Genomic DNA, 20,510 nt, shown 5'->3' on the forward strand with positions numbered 1-20,510 from the left:
CGTGCCGTCTTTAGCCAACTCTCTTGCTATCTCTCTCAGAATGACCTTCTTGATCCAAACCAATCAGGTTTCAGGACTGGTCATTCAACTGAGACTGCTCTTCTCTGTGTCACGGAGACTCTCCGCACTGCTAAAGCTAACTCTCTCTCCTCTGCTCTTGTCCTTCTAGACCTGTCTGCTGCCTTTGATACTGTGAACCATCAGATCCTCCTCTCCACCCTCTCCGAGCTGGGCATCTCCGGCGCGGCTCACTCCTGGATTGCGTCCTACCTGACCGGTCGCTCCTACCAAGTGGCGTGGCGAGAAGCTGTCTCCGCACTACGTGCTCTCACCACTGGTGTCCCCCAAGGCTCAGTTCTAGGCCCTCTCCTTTTCTCCCTATACACCAAGTCACTTGGCTCTGTCATATCCTCACATGGTCTCTCCTATCATTGCTACGCTGACGATACACAACTAATCTTCTCCTTTCCCCCTTCTGATAACCAGGTGGCGAATCGCATCTCTGCATGTCTGGCAGACATATCAGTATGGATGACGGATCACCACCTCAAGCTGAACCCTGGCAAGACGGAGCTGCTCTTCCTCCCGGGGAAGGACTGCCCGTTCCATGATCTCGCCATCACGGTTGACAACTCCGCTGTGTCCTCCTCCCAGAGTGCGAAGAGCCTAGGCGTGACCCTGGACAACACCCTGTCGTTCTCCGCCAACATCAAGGCGGTGACCCGCTCCTGCAGGTTCATGCTCTACAACATTCGGAGAGTACGACCCTGCCTTACACAGGAAGCGGCACAGGTCCTAATCCAGGCACTTGTCATCTCCCGTCTGGACTACTGCAACTCGCTGTTGGCTGGCCTCCCTGCCTGTGCCATTAAACCCCTACAACTCATCCAGAATGCCGCAGCCCGTCTGGTGTTCAACCTTCCCAAGTTCTCTCACGTCACCCCCCTCCTCCGCACACTCCACTGGCTTCCAGTTGAAGCTCGCATCCGCTACAAGACCATGGTGCTTGCCTATGGAGCAGTGAGGGGAACGGCACCTCTGTACCTTCAGGCTCTGATCAGTCCCTACACCCAAACGAGGGCATTGCGCTCATCCACCTCTGGCCTGCTGGCTCCCCTTCCTCTGCGGAAGCATAGTTCCCGCTCAGCCCAGTCAAAACTGTTCGCTGCTCTGGCACCCCAATGGTGGAACAAGCTCCCTCACGACGCCAGGACAGCGGAGTCACTCACCACCTTCCGGAGACATTTGAAACCCCACCTCTTTAAGGAATACCTGGGATAGGATAAAGGAATCCTTCTACCCCCCCCCCCCCCAATTGTAAAGTGGTTATCCCACTGGCTATAGGGTGAACGCACCAATTTGTGAGTCGCTCTGGCTAAGAGCGTCTGCTAAATGACGCTAATGTGCCCTTGAGCAAGGCACTTAACCCTAATTGCTCCTGTAAGTCGCTCTGGATAAGAGCGTCTGCTAAATGACTAAAATGTAAATGTAATAGTTATAACCTTTGTGTGTGGTTGTTTCTGTCCAATTACAGGCAATCCTATCGCCTCATCTCTCACCTGGCCCCTCTCAACACCTCTCTCCTGTCCTTTCTTCTCACCTCTCACCTGTCCCCTCTCCTCACCTCCCAACTGTCCCCTCTCCTCACCTCTCACCTGCCCCCTCTCAACACCTCTCACCTGTCCCCTCTCCTCACCTCTCACCTGTCCCCTCTCCTCACCTCTCACCTGCCCCCTCTCAACACCTCCCACCTGTCCTTTCTTCTCACCTCTTACCTGTCCCCTCTCCTCACCTCTCACCTGTCCCCTCTCCTCACCTCTCACCTGTCCCCTCTCCTCACCTCTCACCTGTCCCCTCTCCTCACCTCCTACCTGTCCCCTCTCCTCACCTCTCACCTGCCCCCTCTCCTCACCTCTCACCTGTCGCCTCTCCTCACCTCTCACCTGCCCCCTCTCAACACATCTCACCTGTCCTTTCTTCTCACCTCCCACCTGTCCCCTCTCCTCACCTCTCACCTGCCCCCTGCTCCTCACCTCTCACCTGTCCCCTCTCCTTACCTCTCACCTGTCCCCTCTCCTCACCTCTCACCTGTCCCCTCTCCTCACCTCTCACCTGTCCTGTCCTCTCCTCTCCTCACCTCTCACCTGTCCTGTCCTCTCCTCACCTCTCACCTGTCCTGTCCTCTCCTCACCTCTCACCTGTCCTGTCCTCTCCTCACCTCTCACCTGTCCTGTCCTCTCCTCTCCTCACCTCTCACCTGTCCTGTCCTCTCCTCACCTCTCACCTGTCCTCTCCTCACCTCTAACCTGTCCCCTCTCCTCACCTCTCGCCAGCCTCCTCTCCTTTCCACTCACCTCCTTCATCACCAAACTTTTCTTCTTATCACCCCTCACCCTCAACGTCCTCAGTCTTTCCTCCTTATGACCCCTCACCCTCAACGTCCTCAGTCTTTCCTCCTTATCACCCCTCACCCTCAACGTCCTCAGTCTTTCCTCCTTATCACCCCTCACCCTCAACGTCCTCAGTCTTTCCTCCTTATCACCCCTCACCCTCAACGTCCTCAGTCTTTCCTCCTTATGACCCCTCACCCTCAACGTCCTCAGTCTTTCCTCCTTATCACCCCTCACCTTCTCACTCACTTTCTCCTTCTCCTTCTCCTTCACCTCCTTCATCACCATCATCGGATCCAGAGACTAAGTAAAACAATTTAAGAGCATTTGTTTATAAACTAAATGTAGTATTTAACACCTCAATGTCAGAGTTTTTTCCAATGCTACCAAATACTAATTGAGTGTATGTAAACTTCTGACCCACTGGGAATGTGATGAAATAAATAAAAGCTGAAATAAATAATTCTCTCTACTATTATTCTGACATTTCACATTCTTAAAATAAAGTGGTGATCCTAACTGACCTAAGACAGGGAATCTTTACTAGGATTAAATGTCAGGAATTGTGAAAAACTGAGTTTAAATGTATTTGGCTAAGGTGTATGTAAACTTCCGACTTCAACTGTATGTACATGTGATATGTACGTTTTTTATTATTAAGAAATGTGCAAACATTTCTAAACCTGTTTTTGCTTTGTCATTATGGGTTATTGTGTGTAGATTGAGAACCCCCCCCCCCCCCAATTTACTCCATTTTAGAAATGTGGAAAAAGTAAAGGGGTCTGAATACTTTTCCGAATGCACTGTATGTCTGTGTATAATAGTATGTATGGGTATGGCATTTATTTATTTTGATTGCACATCAACATTTTATGCATTTATCTACTTACTGTCTACGTATTGTTAGTACAGTGCATTCAGAAAGTATTCAGACCCCTCGACTTTTTCCACATGTTATTACGTTACAGCCTAATTCTAAAATTGATTAAATCATTTAAAAAAATTGTTTTATCCATTTTAGAATAAGGCTGGAAGGTACGAAAATATGGAAAAAGTAAATGGGTCCGATTACTTTCCGAATGCACTGTATATCCATATTGGCTGTTAATGTTCACGTAATGATAATTAATCTGAAATTAAATTAATTATACAGTCCATTTTGTTTGTTTTGGTGTTATATGGTTTAGTTTTTCAGAAACACTTTCCTGACACTTCACTAATAACCTAAATCCTTTGCTGATATTGACTGAAGTACTGCTGCCATAGTGCGTCCATATCGTCCAAATCTGATAATTTGATGTCCTACATTTAAGAACAAATTAACTTATACCATTATCATTTAACTAGAACCACATGCAATGATAAGGCTTCCCATCCATTGCATTAAGTGACAGCTCCACTTCTGGGAACTGCACCTTTGTAGTGACTAAAAACTAGATCCACTAGTGCAGGGCTCTCCAACCCTGTTCCTGGAGAGCTGCCCTCCTGTAGGTTCACTCCAACCCTGTTCCTGGAGAGCTGCCCTCCTGTAGGTTTTAACTCCAACCCTGTTCCTGGAGAGCTGCCCTCCTGTAGGTTTTCAATCCAACCTCAGTTGTAACTAACCTGATTAATTTATTAACCAGGTAATTATTAAAATCAGGTGCGGCTAGATTAGGGTTGGAGTGAAAACCTACAGGACGGTAGCTCTCCAGGAACAGGGTTGGAGAGCCCTGCACTAGTCCATCTTCAACCACATTATTCAAGCTGTCACAATGCGTCAACAACGTTATATAAACTGTAACGGGAGCCGAACCACTGGTCCAGTAGAATCCCCATCTTCATAAAATGTTTAAATGAGGAGCAGACTGTAGGGTGTTCCACACAATTATTTATTTTAACAATTTATATAAAAGTCCCGATTGGGCATTCCATAAGGTAAAGTTCTGTTTTAATCATGTCCATTCGGAATGTTCTGTTGTCCTCCCCAGGCACGCTCTGAAGGCTCCAATCCAGTGCTTGCAGTGGGCCTCTCCTGGGGTCGTGCTGTCCTCCCCAGGCACGCTCTGAAGGCTCCAATCCAGTGCTTGCAGTGGGCCTCTCCTGGGGTCGTGCTGTCCTCCCCAGGCACGCTCTGAAGGCTCCAATCCAGTGCTTGCAGTGGGCCTCTCCCGGGGTCGTGGTGTAGCTGAGCAGATGGGGCTGTTGTGGTAAAGTGACATAGAGCAAAATACAATAGACCTCAAACATAGGCTGTATATATCTTAAAAGTACCCGACTCTCTCCAAATATGACCAAACACAATCGAAATGGAATGGGGAAGTACTTCGCTTTTGTTAAGGCCACCTCTGTCTAAACTCTGGTCAGTTTAGAGTTGAAGATTTCTAGAGACCAAATTATACAGTGAAATAAGGGGGGAGGGTGGAAAGGGTTTCCAAAAGCAGGAATACAGTAACGGCAAAGAGAAAAACAATAATGAATAATAGTAGATAAATCCACAACTCAACAGGGAAATCAACAAAGTGTGATCGGGTCATTCAAAATGAAAGGTAAATGGATAGGCGGGGTTATGTGTTGAATGGAGAGGTACTTAGCTTTTGGGAAGGTGTCCCCTCATCGCTTCAACTCTGGTCAAGGTCCGCCCCAGTTCAGCTACAGCACAAGTTTTACTAGTTACCTCAACGGTGTCAGGACCACTGCTGCACTGGATAGATATATCTCTGAACCCACCGAGGGGCCATACACCTTGACACTCGAAACACATAGATATATCTCTGAACCCACCGAGGGGCCAAACACCTTGACACTCTAAACACATAGATATATCTCTGAACCCACCGAGGGGCCATACACCTTGACACTCTAAACACATAGATATATCTCTGAACCCACCGAGGGGCCATACACCTTGACACTCTAAACACATAGATATATCTCTGAACCCACCGAGGGGCCATAGACCTTGACACTCTTTGTTAAGGGTTGAAGATGTCTGTAGTACAGTGTGTGAAAGACGGGGAGTGTTACCTCGGGTAAAGTTTCCAAAGGAGGCTCTGGTTGAAGAATAGTTCACTGATGGTGGCGTCCTAATTGGTGGTGTTATTTATTGGTGTTATAAAAATAAACTGATTCAAAAGGACTGAAAAAATATGAGTCGTTAACATTTCAAACAGTATTATAAAAATGAACTGATTCAAAGGAACGATTGGCGCTGGAGATATAGCGTCCGATCCCTCGTCCCAGTAGGGGAGTATCAGGGGTGTAGTACGTCAGGTTGAGTAGGAAGTAGTGGCGCTGGAGATATAACTGCCACAACCCTCTGAAGAATGTCAACTCAACGCCTCTGGGGCCTTCCAATGGATTCAACTCAACGCCTCTGGGGCCTTCCAATGGATTTGTTGTCCGCAAAAGTTCCATCTGTGTGTTGCTGACGGTGAACTGGATTTGTGGCACAATAACCCCTTCCGACCAATAAAGAGCTGCGGCACCAGTGGTTGGAGGAGCTGTGGTGGTGGTGGTTGGAGGAGCTGTGGTGGTGGTGGTTGGAGGAGCTGTGGTGGTGGTGGTGGTTGAAGGAGCTGTGGTGGTGGTGGTGGTTGGAGGAGCTGTGGTGGTGGTGGTGGTTGGAGGAGCTGTGGTGGTGGTGGTGGTTGGAGGAGCTGTGGTGGTGGTGGTGGTTGGAGGAGCTGTGGTGGTGGTGGTGGTTGGAGGAGCTGAGGTGGTGGTGGTTGGAGGAGCTGTGGTGGTGGTGGTGGTTGGAGGAGCTGTGGTGGTGGTGGTTGGAGGAGCTGTGGTGGTGGTGGTGGTTGGAGGAGCTGAGGTGGTGGTGGTGGTTGGAGGAGCTGAGGTGGTGGTGGTTGGAGGAGCTGAGGTGGTGGTGGTTGGAGGAGCTGAGGTGGTGGTGGTGGTTGGAGGAGCTGAGGTGGTGGTGGTTGGAGGAGCTGTGGTGGTGGTGGTTGGAGGAGCTGTGGTGGTGGTGGTTGGAGGAGCTGAGGTGGTGGTGGTTGGAGGAGCTGTGGTGGTGGTGGTTGGAGGAGCTGAGGTGGTGGTGGTTAGAGGAGCTGATGTGGTGGTGGTTGGAGGAGCTGATGTGGTGGTGGTGGTTGGAGGAGCTGTGGTGGTGGTGGTGGTTGGAGGAGCTGTGGTGGTGGTGGTGGTTGGAGGAGCTGAGGTGGTGGTGGTGGTTGGAGGAGCTGAGGTGGTGGTGGTTGGAGGAGCTGTGGTGGTGGTGGTTGGAGGAGCTGAGGTGGTGGTGGTTGGAGGAGCTGTGGTGGTGGTGGTTGGAGGAGCTGTGGTGGTGGTGGTTGGAGGAGCTGAGGTGGTGGTGGTTGGAGGAGCTGTGGTGGTGGTGGTTGGAGGAGCTGAGGTGGTGGTGGTTAGAGGAGCTGATGTGGTGGTGGTTGGAGGAGCTGAGGTGGTGGTGGTTGGAGGAGCTGTGGTGGTGGTGGTTGGAGGAGCTGTGGTGGTGGTGGTTGGAGGAGCTGTGGTGGTGGTGGTTGGAGGAGCTGTGGTGGTGGTGGTTGGAGGAGCTGTGGTGGTGGTGGTGGTTGGAGGAGCTGAGGTGGTGGTGGTGGTTGGAGGAGCTGTGGTGGTGGTGGTTGGAGGAGCTGTGGTGGTGGTGGTTGGAGGAGCTGAGGTGGTGGTGGTGGTTGGAGGAGCTGAGGTGGTGGTGGTTGGAGGAGCTGTGGTGGTGGTGGTGGTGGTTGGAGGAGCTGTGGTGGTGGTGGTGGTGGTTGGAGAAGCTGTGGTGGTGGTGGTGGTGGTTGGAGGAGCTGTGGTGGTGGTGGTGGTGGTTGGAGGAGCTGTGGTGGTGGTGGTTGGAGGAGCTGAGGTGGTGGTGGTGGTGGTTGGAGGAGCTGTGGTGGTGGTGGTAGGGGGAGCTGTGGTGGTGGTGGTTGGAGGAGCTGTGGTGGTGGTGGTGGTGGTTGGAGGAGCTGTGGTGGTGGTGGTTGGAGGAGCTGAGGTGGTGGTCGTTGGAGGAGCTGTGGAGGTGGTGGTGGTTGGAGGAGCTGTGGTGGTGGTGGTTGGAGGAGCTGTGGTGGTGGTGGTTGGAGGAGCTGAGGTGGTGGTGGTTGGAGGAGCTGAGGTGGTGGTGGTTGGAGGAGCTGAGGTGGTGGTGGTGGTTGGAGGAGCTGAGGTGGTGGTGGTTGGAGGAGCTGTGGTGGTGGTGGTTGGAGGAGCTGTGGTGGTGGTGGTTGGAGGAGCTGTGGTGGTGGTGGTTGGAGGAGCTGTGGTGGTGGTGGTTGGAGGAGCTGTGGTGGTGGTGGTGGTTGGAGGAGCTGAGGTGGTGGTGGTGGTTGGAGGAGCTGTGGTGGTGGTGGTTGGAGGAGCTGTGGTGGTGGTGGTTGGAGGAGCTGTGGTGGTGGTGGTTGGAGGAGCTGTGGTGGTGGTGGTGGTGGTTGGAGGAGCTGTGGTGGTGGTGGTGGTGGTTGGAGGAGCTGTGGTGGTGGTGGTGGTGGTTGGAGGAGCTGTGGTGGTGGTGGTTGGAGGAGCTGAGGTGGTGGTGGTGGTGGTTGGAGGAGCTGTGGTGGTGGCATGAGAGGTGATGGTGGTTGAAGCTGGGGCGAACAAATACTAATTGTTGATGTCGATGATCTGCTCCGTCTCCAAGAAGGTGAACAGGTCATGGTAAACGTTGGAGACTCCATGCCAGACGTCACCCCACAGCCGCTCTATCCTCTGGTTGTGAGTGCTCCTTCCCCTGATGGCACTTCCCCTCTCACCACCCCTGAACCGTTCCAGGAAGGTCCAGATACGGTTGTTTTCACCCCCCCGGTCACATCTCTCCGGGGATGGTACTCCGTAGCTGGTGATGGCTGCTTCGAATGACTCCATGACTGTGGCAATCCTGCTGTTGTCAGAGGTCTGCTGTCACCATCCACAGCACCATGGATAACAATCCTCCACCTAATAAACAAGATAAGATTTGTTTTATAACTACTTTTTTTTTCTTTTATAGTGACGTCATTCTGTTTTTATTATTGATAACGTTATTACAGTTACAGTGCCTTGCGATGAGGTAGTCATTCAAAAAACATGTTAAAACACATGGCACACAGTGTCCATGCAACTTATTATGTGACTTGTTAAGCACATTTTTACTCCTGAACTTATTTAGGCTTGCCATAACAAAGGGGTTGAATACTTATTGACTCAAGACATTTCAGCTTTTAATTTTTAAAATAATTTTAAAAAAATTCTAAAAATAGAATTCCACTTTGACATTATGGGGTAATGTGTGTAGGCCAGTGACAAAGTCTCAATTTAATCCATTTTAAATTCAGGTTGTAATATTTTCTGAAGGGACTGTATACCCGGGAATAGGGCCACAATTCTTTCATGACCATGTAACCAGATAAATCATTAGTTTTTGATGATGTTAAGATTGTTAAAACTTGCAGAGTTCAGGAGGCCTAAGCATATGTACTTACCGGATCAGCTTATGGTTGCCATCGATGTGCCACAAAGAATTTGGGCCTGCAACTCTGTACTGCCTCTGATGTAGCCGCTGCTGCATGGCTCTCTTCGCGGGTCCCTGGGGGGTGGATAAGCGTGCCCTCACAGACTCCGCACCAAGGTCTTCATTCTGGCCTATCAGCTCTTTGACCCTCTCATCCAGCCGAGCATCAGAAAACAGTGAGTAGGACCCGAAGAGCTGAAAATGACTAAATACACAAAAAAATAAAAAAAGATACATTAAATCAGGAATGTGATCAAATCTAGGGAGGATGTAGAGATCTCCCTCTTGTGTTACAATTGCTTTATTCAGTTACGAATAATTACCTCATGCGCCGCTTGACCACGGGGTGCGACACGTTGAGAACATCTGTGAGGAACTCAAGCTGCTCCTTGGCTTAATGTCTTGTGTTTTTTTTTGTTGTTGTTTTATTTTTTACTTTTTTGTTAAAATAAATGCACTGTTGGTTAAGGGCTGTCAGTAAGCATTTCACTGTAATGTCTGCACCTGTTGTATTCGGCGCATGTGACCAATAAAATTTGATTTGATTTGATTTGATCTGATATCGCCTTCCCTCCAAAGGGACTTGATAGGCTACTAAAATAGATAAAACTACAATAGATTAATGAATTACAACATTCAATCCTAAAAACTTTTTTAGGTTAAAAGACTATAAGAGCACCCTATTGACACAGAAGACTTAACACAGGACAGGTAAAAATGATACAATCTCAGGCTTTGCCATGCATGCCGTAAAAAAACAATTATACAAATATTGGTAAGGTTCCCGTTTGTCGGATGTTCTTTACCTCTTGCAGGAACTCCTTTGCAACAGCAATTAGATTGCTGGCCATCTCTTCATCAATCACATGATCGCTCGCCCACCGAAGGCTCCGCAACATGGTCTGAAAAATAGACCGCAGACCCCGATTGGTCCAGTGACATTTTTATATGTATGTAGCTAACAACCCCTAAAGTGTTCACTTGTCTAATCTGTGCCAACTCTCAGAGCCTCCGACCTATGATGACAGTCATGCATTTAAAGGCAATTAAGTTTTAACTACAAACTAGCTAAAAAAAAATTGTTCTTCATACAGACATCACTATAGCTAGCTAGCTACTGTACAGTGATGTTAGCTAGTTAACGTTTTTATAGATTCCATAACTAGATTATGGACAATTAACGTTAGCTGGCTATCTTGAGTTCAGTTTAATGTCAATGCCAGACAGATCTATCTAGCTAGCTAACGTTGGTAGCTAGGTAGCGTTGTATTATCTAGCTACTTTTTTTGCAGCTGTTACACCACTCCCTCTCAACACCTAGCAAGCTAGCTAGCTAACAGTAAGTTAATGTTACCTGGCTATTGATGGTTGAAGTCCATCTCTTCTGTCTGTGAGCAGCAGTCTGGTGCAATCAGAGATGGTAGATTTACAATTTTCGAGAAACTGGGCAGCCATTGTTACCTAGCTAGCTAATTTTACCTCAGAAGAACAGTTAGCTAATTTTACCTCAGAAGAACAGTTAGCTAACTTTACCTCAGAAGAACAGTTAGCTAACTTTACCTCAGAAGAACAGTTAGCTAACTTTACCTCAGAAGAACAGTTAGCTAACTTTACCTCAGAAGAACAGTTAGCTAACTTTACCTCAGAAGAGCAGTTAGCTAACTTTACCTCAGAAGAACAGTTAGCTAACTTTACCTCAGAAGAACAGTTAGCTAACTTTACCTCAGAAGAACAGAAAGTTGAGTGAACTTCTTTCATCGGTACCTGAGAGAATTAACAGTTAGAGAATTGGGCGGAGTCCTAATGACCTTTATGCAAATGAGGATCATCAGGTGACTAAATGTATTACTCATAGCATACGTATAGGTGAATCGCTGTGACATATGACAAACGAGTGATAGCGCAATCAATGTGTAATAACTACGTAAAATTTTTATGAACGTGTTAAATTATCATGTGATGTGCTGTCATATTCAGGTCCTGATTGGTCAACAAGCTTATTTGACGCATCAAATAGTGTTATTTGACGTGTATCTTTTTTGACACGCAAAGACCCAAACGGTGTTCAATATATAAGGACTATGAATGAGGTAAACCTAGTTAGTGGCTTAATGTCTTGTGTCCAACCTACCAGCTAGACACTAAACAGTTATAGATACTAGTATCCAGGACCCCAATCCATTCTCTTCCAGTGATAGATAGATACTATGTCCACATCACCAACAAACTATCATGGTCCAAACACACCAAGACAGTTGTGAAGGGTCCCCAGATCCTCAAAATGGGTCCCCAGATCCTCAAAAAAGTTATACAGCTGCACCATCGAGAGCATCCTGACCGGTTGCATCACCGCCTGGAATGGCAACTGCTCGGCCTCCGACTGCAAGGCACTACAGAGGGTAATGCGTACGGCCCAGTACATCACTGGGGCGCCAAGCTTCCTGCCATCCAGGACCTCTATACCAGGCGGTGTCAGAGGAAGGCCCAAAAAATGGTCAAAGACTCCAGACTGTTCTCTCTGCTACCGCACGACAAGCGGTACCGGAGCGACAAGTATTTTCTTAACTCTATTTCTTGAACTGCATTGTTGGTTAAGGGCTTGTAAGTAAGCATTTCACGGTAAGGTCTACACATGTTGTATTCGGCGCATGTGACAAATACATTTTGATTTGATGTTACCAGACTCCAGGACAGAAATCCATTCTCTTCCAGTGATAGATACTATGATGTTACCAGACTCCAGGACAGAAATCCATTCTCTTCCACTGATAGATACTATGATGTTACCAGACTCCAGGACGGCAATCCATTCTCTTCCAAACACACATTCTCCTCAACTCAAATCCAGAGTGTGTTGAACTTAATCAATAAATCAATCAAATGTATTTTCTAAAGCCCTTTTTCCATCAGCAGTTGTCGAAGTGGTTTAAAGATACCCAGCCTAAAACTCCAAACAGCAAGCAATGCGGAGGCACTATGAGGCTAGTAGATGTTGTGTGTTCGAAGTTTATAGTTGTGTCTGTCCCGTCTGCGCGTGTTTGTGTTAGCATGTACAGTATATGTCCATCTGATCTCAGCGTGTGTGTGACGCATGTGTGTGTGTCTCTCTGTCCCTGTGTGTAGCTCACTGCCTGTGTGTACTTGGTGTGTGTGTGTGTGTGTGTGTGTGTGTGTGTGTGTGTGTGTGTGTGTGTGTGTGTGTGTGTGTGTGTTGTGTGTTTAATGTGCTGTCAGCTGGATTCCACCCAGATCATCAGGCGTTGCACATTGGGTGTCAGGATCAATCTGACTCACCCTCCTCTCCTCCTCTCCTCCTCCGCATCCCTCTCTCCTCTCCTCTCCTCTCCTCTCCTCTCCTCTCCTCTCCTCTCCTCTCCTCTCCTCTCCTCTCCTCTCCTCTCCTCCTCCTCATCCCTCTCTCCTCTCCTCTCCTCTCCTCTCCTCTCCTCTCCTCTCCTCTCCTCTCCTCTCCTCTCCTCTCCTCTCCTCCCTCTGTTCATTGCTCTACTCGTGTTGTTGCATGCTGCACTCCTTCTTTCCGACTCTGTGCCCTCCTTTCGCTTCACACCCCTCTCATACACACACACACACACACACACACACACACACACACCACTCCGCCCTCCCCTCACCGACCATCTGTGCGTTTAACATTTGGATCACTGGTCTTTTCTTCTTGTGAACCCAAACTCCACTGCCGAACCTCTGTCTATGGTAGACTTGTCTTCCCAACTCTCTCTCTGCCTCTGTGTTTGTGTTAGACGCTAGACTTCCAAATATCTTTCTGCCTCTGCATCGTACATCGCCTGATTTATCCCGGCGGTGATGTGATTTAGTTCACAACATCTAAAACTAGATGCAGATTAAGGCACTCCCTCCTTGTTTCAGTCCACTTTATTTTGTTCCTAATGAACACAACCCTGGTCTCTTGATCCTTCACATTCATTTTTCCCTCCCTCCCCCTCCCTCCCTCCCTCCCTCCGTCTCCTCTCCTCTCTCTCTCTCTCTCTCTCTCTCTCTCTCTCTCTCTCTCTCTCTCTCTCTCTCTCTCTCTCTCTCTCTCTCTCTCTCTCTCTCTCTCTCTCTCTCTCTCTCTCTCTCTCTCTCTCTCTCTCTCTCTCTCTCTCTCTCTCTCTCTCTCTCTCTCTCTCTCTCCCTCCCTCCCTCCCTCCCTCCCTCCCTCCCTCCCTCCCTCCCTCCTGACTCACTGCGTGTACAGAGTCCGTCGGTGCAGTTCTTGCTCTCCATCATGCTACCACTACAGTGGCGTCCTCCGTTTCGGGGCGGGGGGGCCTGACACTCCCTGCTCGTCCAATGGGTACATTCTGTCCCGCACACTGACCACTTGGCCCACTCTGTCCAGCCTCCGTCCACTACAGGGATCAGGGGTTAAAGGTCAGGGGTTAGTTAGAGGGCAGGAGTCAAGACTGACTAACTAACTAACTAGCTGCCTAACTAACTAACAGTAGGTACGAATCTGACCTTAACCCTAACCTTAACTACACTGCTAACCCTAGTGCCTAACCCTAACCTTAAATTAAGACCAAAAAGCAAATTTTTGCTTTCATTAATTTTTAAAATGTAGCCAATTCTGACTTTGCAGCTGGCCTATCTAAGGGGAAATCGCTCAGTTCTGCCTCCAGGACAAGACTCATGACAATAAAAGTCAACCTGTGTTGTTAACAGGGCTGTCAACCACCTGTCAATAATTTTTACCTGGACATAGAGTGGTGCATGTAACTCTCTGGAAAGGCGGGCCCTCGCAGAAGGCTCCCCCGTTTAGAGGGGCGGGATTGGTGCAGCTGCGTGTCCGTCTCTGCCAGCCCCGCCCACACCGAGCGTTACACACCGACCACCCAGTCCACGAAGACCAGCCCCCACTCACTGAGAGAGAGAGAGAGAGAGAGAGAGAGAGAGAGAGAGAGAGAGAGAGAGAGAGAGAGAGAGAGAGAGAGAGAGAGAGAGAGAGAGAGAGAGAGAGAGAGGGCAGAGACTCAGGTGGAATGCTAATATGGTATAAATCTGAACTAACTAATTCAATCGAATTGATCAAAACAGGAGAATTCTTTATCTGGTTAAAAATCAACAAGGAGGCTATCTTAACAGATAAAAACGTCTTCCTCTGTGCCACATACATTCCCCCCTCAGAGTCACCCTACTTCAATGAAGAGAGTTTCTCCATTCTAGAGGGGGAGATTAGTCACTTTCAGGCCCAAGGCAATGTGCTGGTCTGTGGAGACCTGAATGCTAGAACAGCAGAAGAACTAGACACTATTAACAGTCATGGGGATAAATACCTACCGGGAAGCAACAACCTTCCCCTCCCCACATCCACCCCCAGAAACAACTATGACAAAGTGAAAAACTAAAATGGAGCACAGCTCCTGCAGTTCTGTTGTACACTGGGTCTGTACATAGTCAATGGTAGGCTAAGAGGGGACTCTTTTGGTAGGTTCACCTACAGCTCATCCCTTCGCAGCAGTACTGTAGACTACTTCATCACCGTAGCTACCGGGGCGGCAGGTAGCTTAGTGGGGCGGCAGGTAGCTTAGTGGTTAAGAGCGTTGTGCCAGTAACCGAAAGGTCGCTGGTTCTAATCCCCGAGCCGATTAGGTGAAATTCTGTCCATGTTCCCTTGAGCAAGGCACTTAACCCTAATTGCTCCCGTAAGTCGCTCTGGAGAAGAGCGACTTTTTTTTTTTTACTTCATCACCGACCGAAACCCTCTCTCAGAGCCTTCACAGTCAGCCCACTAACACCTCTCTCTGACCACAGTAAAATCACAGTGTATCTGAGAAGAGCAGAACCCAACCATGAAGCATCGCGGCCCAATAAATGACATGGTACTAAACAGGCCTATAGATGGAGTGCAAACAGTACAGAAATCTACCAAAAAACAATTGGCCGTTTGGAACAAAAAGTTTATTTTTGACAAATTAGCCTCCTTAGCTAATCTAAGGAAACATAATAGCAAACCCCAAAAATAATAGATAATGAAAAATGGTTTGATAATGATTGCAAAAAATCGAAGAAAATCATTGAGAAATACATCTAATCAAAAACACAGAGAACCAGACAACAAAAATATACGCCTTCAACATGGAGGAACACTGAAGCAATACAAACACACCCTAAGAACATTTAATAATCAGCTAGATGTAATTGAGGAATCCATAGAATCAAACCACTTCTGGGAGAATTTGAATAAATTAAACAAACCACATCATGAGGAATTGGCTATCCAAAATGGGGATATGTGGAGAAATCACTTTGCAAACCTCTACAGCAATATAACAAAGAGCCCAGAACAACAAGATATACAAGAAAAATTACAAATCCTTGAATCAGCAGTCAAAGACTATCAGAATCCTGTGGATACCCCAATTACAGAACAAGAATTATTGAAAAAACGATGCACTCTACAACCCAAAAAGGCCTGTGGTGCTGATTGTATTTTAAATCAAATGATTAAATATACAGTGCATTCGGGAAGTATTCAGACCCCTTGACTTTTTCCACATTTTGTTACGTTACAGCCTTATTCTAAAATGAATAAAAAATATTTAAAAAATACATCATCAATCTACACACAATACCCCATAATGACAAAGCAATAACAGGTTTTTAGAAATTTTTGCAAAAAAATAACCAAACCCCCTGGAAATATTACATTTACATAAGTATTCAGACCCTTTACTCAGGACTTTGTTGAAGCACTTTTGGCAGCGATTACAGCCTCGAGTCTTCTTGGGTATGACGCTACAAGCTTGGTACACCTGTATTTGGGGAGTTTCTCCAATTCTTCTCTGCAGATCCTCTCAAGTTCTGTCAGGTTGCACAGCTATTTTCAGGTCTCTACAGAGATGTTTGATCAGGTTCAAGTCCGGCCTCTGGTTGGGCCACTCAAGGACATTCAGAGACTTGTCCCGAAGCCACTCCTGCGTTGTCTTGGCTGTGTGCATAGGGTCATTGTCCTGTTGGAAGGTGAACCTTCACCCCCAGTCTGAGGTCCTGAGCGCTCTGGAGCAGGTTTTCATCAAGGATCTCTCTGTACTTTGCTCCGTTCATCTTTCCCTCGATCCTGGCTAGTCTCCCAGTATATTTAATCCATTTTAGAATAAGGCTGTAACGTCTGAATACTTTCCGAATGCACCGTACAGACCACAAATTCAAATTGTCTATACTTAAACTCTTCAACGTTATCCTCACTGATGGTATTTTCCCTGATATTTGGAACCAAGGATTGATCACACCAATCTATAAAAATGGAGACCAATTTGACCTAAACAATTAGATGAATTTGCGTAAACAGCAACTTGGGGAAAATTCTGTACAGTATCATAAATAGCAGACTACTTCACGTCCTTGATGAACACACGTCCTGAATAGAAGCCAGATTGGATTTTTACCAAATGACCACCACATTTATACCCTCCACACTGACAAACAAGTCAACCACATGGTTTATGAACTGACAGGCAAAACAACGCTTGATTCAAAATTTAAGAGTTTTTCAATTCAAATTATTATACAACATTCTTGCCACCAAAAGAATGTTACAGTTGAAGTCGGAAGTTTACATACACTTAGGTTGGAGTCATTAAAACTTGTTTTTCAACCACTTCACACATTTCTTGTTAACAAACTATAGTTTTGGCAAGTTGGTTAGGACATCTACTTTGTGCATGACACAAGTCATTTTTCCAACAATTGTTTACAGACAGATTATTACACTTATAATTCACTGTATCACAATTCCAGTGGGTCAGAAGTTTATATACACTAAGTTGACTGTGCCTTTAAACAGCTTGGAAAATTCCAGAAAATGATGTCATGGCTTTAGAAGCTTCTGATAGGCTAATTGACATAATTTGAGTCAATTGGAGGTGTACCTGTGGATGTATTTCAAGGCATACCTTCAAACGCAGTGCCTCTTTGCTTGACATCATGGGAAAATCAAAAGAAATCAGCCAAGACCTCAGAAAAAAAATTGTAGACCTCCACAAGTCTGGTTCATCCTTGGGAGCAATTTCCAAACACCTGAAGGTACCACGTTCATCTGTACAAACAATAGTACACAAGTATAAACACCATGGGACCACGCAGCCGTCATACCGCTCAGGAAGGAGACGCGTTCTGTCTACTAGAGATGAACGTGCTTTGGTGCGAAAAGTGCAAATGAATCCCAGAACAACAGCAAAGGACCTTGTGAAGGTGCTGGAGGAAACAGGTACAAAAGTATCTATATCCACAGTAAAAGGGGTCCTATATCGACATAACCTGAAAGGCCGCTCAGCAAGGAAGAAGCCACTGCTCCAAAACCGCTATAAAAAAGCCAGACTACGGTTTGCAACTGCACATGGGGACAAAGATCGTACTTTTTGGAGAAATGTCCTCTGGTCTGATGAAACAAAAATAGAACTATTTGCCCATAATGACCATCGTTATGTTTGGAGGAAAAAGGGGGTTGCTTGCAAGCCGAAGAACACCATCCCAACCGTGAAGCACGAGGGTGGCAGCATCATGCTGTGGGAGTGCTTTGCTGCAGGAGGGACTGGTGCACTTCAAAAAATAGATGGCATCATGAGGAAGGAAAATTATGTGGATATATTGAAGCAACATCTCAAGACATCAGTCAGGAAGTTAAAGCTTGGTCGCAAATGGGTCTTCCAAATGGACAATGACCCCAAGCATACTTCCAAAGTTGTGGCAAAATGGCTTAAGGACAACAAAGTCAAGGTATTGGAGTGGCCATTACAAATCCCTGACCTCAATCCTATAGAACATTTGTGGGCAGAACTGAAAAAGCGTGTGCAAGCTCTGTCAGGAGGAATGGGCCAAAATTCACCCAACTTATTGTGGGAAGCTTGTGGAAGGCTACCCGAAATGTTTGACCCAAGTTAAACAATTTAAAGGCAATGCTACCAAATACTAATTGAGTGTATGTGAACTTCTGACCCACTGGGAATGTGATGAAAGAAATAAAAGCTTAAATAAATAATTCTCTCTACTATTATTCTGACATTTCACATTCTTAAAATAAAGTGGTGATCCTAACTGACCTAAGACAGGGAATTTTTAATAGGATTAAATGTCAGGAATTGTGGAAAAATGAGTTTAAATGTATTTGGCTAAGGTGTATGTAAACTTCCGACTTCAACTGTACTGTATTCTAGTCAAGTCCATCCTATATAACTATTGCTGTATATATACTATTCTATCCTACACATTCTACAGATATACTACATATTCTATCCACATACTGTCCATAATGTCTATACATCCCATCATACATATATATATATCTATATTCCGGACTCCGACATTGCTCATCATAATATTTCTATATTTCTTAATTCCATTCTTTAACTTTTTTAGATTTGTGTGTATTGTTAGATATTACTGCACTGTTGGAACTAGGAACACAAGCATTTCGCTACACCCACAATAATATCTGCTAAACATCTGTATGTGACCAATAACATTTGATTTACTATGTGATTAGATATATGGCACATGGAAATCATAAGAGGGCAGTTCACGGTGATCGGTGGGAAGTACTGAGAGTAGCTGAGGGGTGGGGTTAGGGTGATAGGTGGGATGTGCTGAGAGTAGCTGAGGGGTGGGGTTAGGGTGATAGGTGATAGGTGGGATGGGCTGAGAGTAGCTGAGGGGTGGGGTTAGGGTGATAGGTGATAGGTGGGATGGGCTGAGAGTAGCTGAGGGGTGGGGTTAGGGTGATAGGTGGGATGTGCTGAGAGTAGCTGAGGGTGGGGTTAGGGTGACAGGTGATAGGTGGGATGGGCTGAGAGTAGCTGAGGGGTGGGGTTAGGGTGATAGGTGATAGGTGGGATGTGCTGAGAGTAGCTGAGGGGTGGGGTTAGGGTGATAGGTGGGATGTGCTGAGAGTAGCTGAGGGGTGGGGTTAGGGTTAGGTGATAGGTGGGATGGGCTGAGAGTAGCTGAGGGGTGGGGTTAGGGTGATAGGTGGGATGGACTGAGAGTAGCTGAGGGAGGGGTGGGGTTAGGGTGATAGGTGGGATGGACTGAGAGTAGCTGAGGGGTGGGGTTAGGGTGATAGGTGGGATGGACTGAGAGTAGCTGAGGGAGGGGTGGGGTTAGGGTGATAGGTGGGATGGGCTGAGAGTAGCTGAGGGGTGGGGTTAGGGTGATAGGTGGGATGGGCTGAGAGTAGCTGAGGAGACATTTGAAACCCCACCTCTTTAAGGAATACCTGGGATAGGATAAAGTAACAATCCAGCCTTACATTCTGGCACAGAGACTCATTCGGGACTTTTCCTTAGATGGGGGGCTGGTTTTGTGGCTGTTGGACTTCCTGAGCCAACGCTCACAGCGAGTCAAAATAGGTCCCCATGTGTCGGATATACGCAATACCAACACAGGCTCTCCTCAGGGATGTGTTTTGTCCCCACTTCTGTACATCTTGTACACTAATAGTTGTACTAGTTCCCATACTGACAGACACCTCGTTAAGTTCGCTGATGACACTGCCTTGATCAGCCTGTTGCATGATGACGAGGAACATCATGGCCCGGTCCTAGATGACTTTGTAGAGTGGTGTGAGGAATCACACTTGGTCCTCAATACTAACAAGACCAAAGAGATGTGCATAGACTTCAGGAAGCGTACAACACCTACCTCTGCAACATCTATCAGAGGCCAGAATATAGAAATTGTAGAGGAATATAAATATCTGGGCGTCTGACAGTAAGCTTCAGTGGAGTAAATGTACAGACCAGATCTACAAAAAGAGCCAACAGAGACTGTATTTTCTAAAAAAGTTGGGTTCTTTTAATATAGACTGTACTATATTGACTCTGTTTTACAAATCCTTTATTGAGAGTATTTTAACTTTTTGTATTGTTTGTTGGTTTGGCAATGCCACTGTCAGTCAGAGAAACATGCTGAGAAGGATTATTACCACAGCAAGTAAGGTACTTGGAGTCAAACAGACAGGCCTGGATGAGATCTTTAAGGTCAGGGCCCTCCGTAAGGCTCACAAAATCATTTTAGACCCAAGTCACCCCCTGTACCTGGACTTTGAATTACTCCCCTCTGGGCGTAGGTATAGGGCACCCCTCAGTAGGAAAAATAGAACGAGACAATCATTTGTGCCAGGTGTGATATCCCTCTTAAATAGCTCGGGCAAATGTTCCCATTGACCCCGTAAGGCCAGCAGGCTAGTCTTTGTTTTAAATGTTTTAAATGTTTTATTTCTTATTTCTTATTTTTATTGGTGCGTGACTGTTATTGAAAGTTGTATTGTCAATCTTGTTTTGTATTTAACGCCACTTTAAATGTGTACATGACACTGCAACAAAATTTCCCCATGGGGACAATAAAGTAAGTAAGTAAAGTAATCCTTCTACCCCCCCAGGCCCCCCCCCCCCCAATTTTTTTTAAAATAAAATAAAAAATAAAAAAAACATATTGGAAAGTGGTTATCCCACTGGCTATAGGGTGAATGCACCAATTTGTAAGTCGCTCTGGATAAGAGCGTCTGCTAAATGACGTCAATGTAATGTAAATGGGTGGGGTTAGGGTGATAGGTGGGATGGACTGAGAGTAGCTGAGGGGTGGGGTTAGGGTGATAGGTGGGATGGGCTGAGAGTAGCTGAGGGGTGGGGTTAGGGTGATAGGTGGGATGGGCTGAGAGTAGC

The 20,510-nt window shown here is 46.7% G+C and overlaps 1 protein-coding gene across 1 annotated transcript in view; it reads right to left on the reverse strand.

The window, feature by feature from the left end:
* Window positions 1-20,510, reverse strand: part of unc5b (unc-5 netrin receptor B) — a gene marked incomplete at both ends in the record, with an annotated part of 88,507 nt that overhangs the window by 61,672 nt on the left and 6,325 nt on the right. Inside the window, 2 exons of the mRNA XM_084196796.1 lie at window positions 13,038-13,202; window positions 13,546-13,713. Coding sequence (XP_084052922.1) covers window positions 13,038-13,202; window positions 13,546-13,713 — 333 coding nt within the window. The remainder of the gene's footprint in view (window positions 1-13,037; window positions 13,203-13,545; window positions 13,714-20,510) is intronic.

The sequence above is a fragment of the Coregonus lavaretus genome (assembly GCF_964263955.1).
Source record: "Coregonus lavaretus genome assembly, contig: HAP1_SCAFFOLD_2107, whole genome shotgun sequence".
Classification (NCBI taxonomy): Eukaryota; Metazoa; Chordata; class Actinopteri; order Salmoniformes; family Salmonidae; genus Coregonus; species Coregonus lavaretus.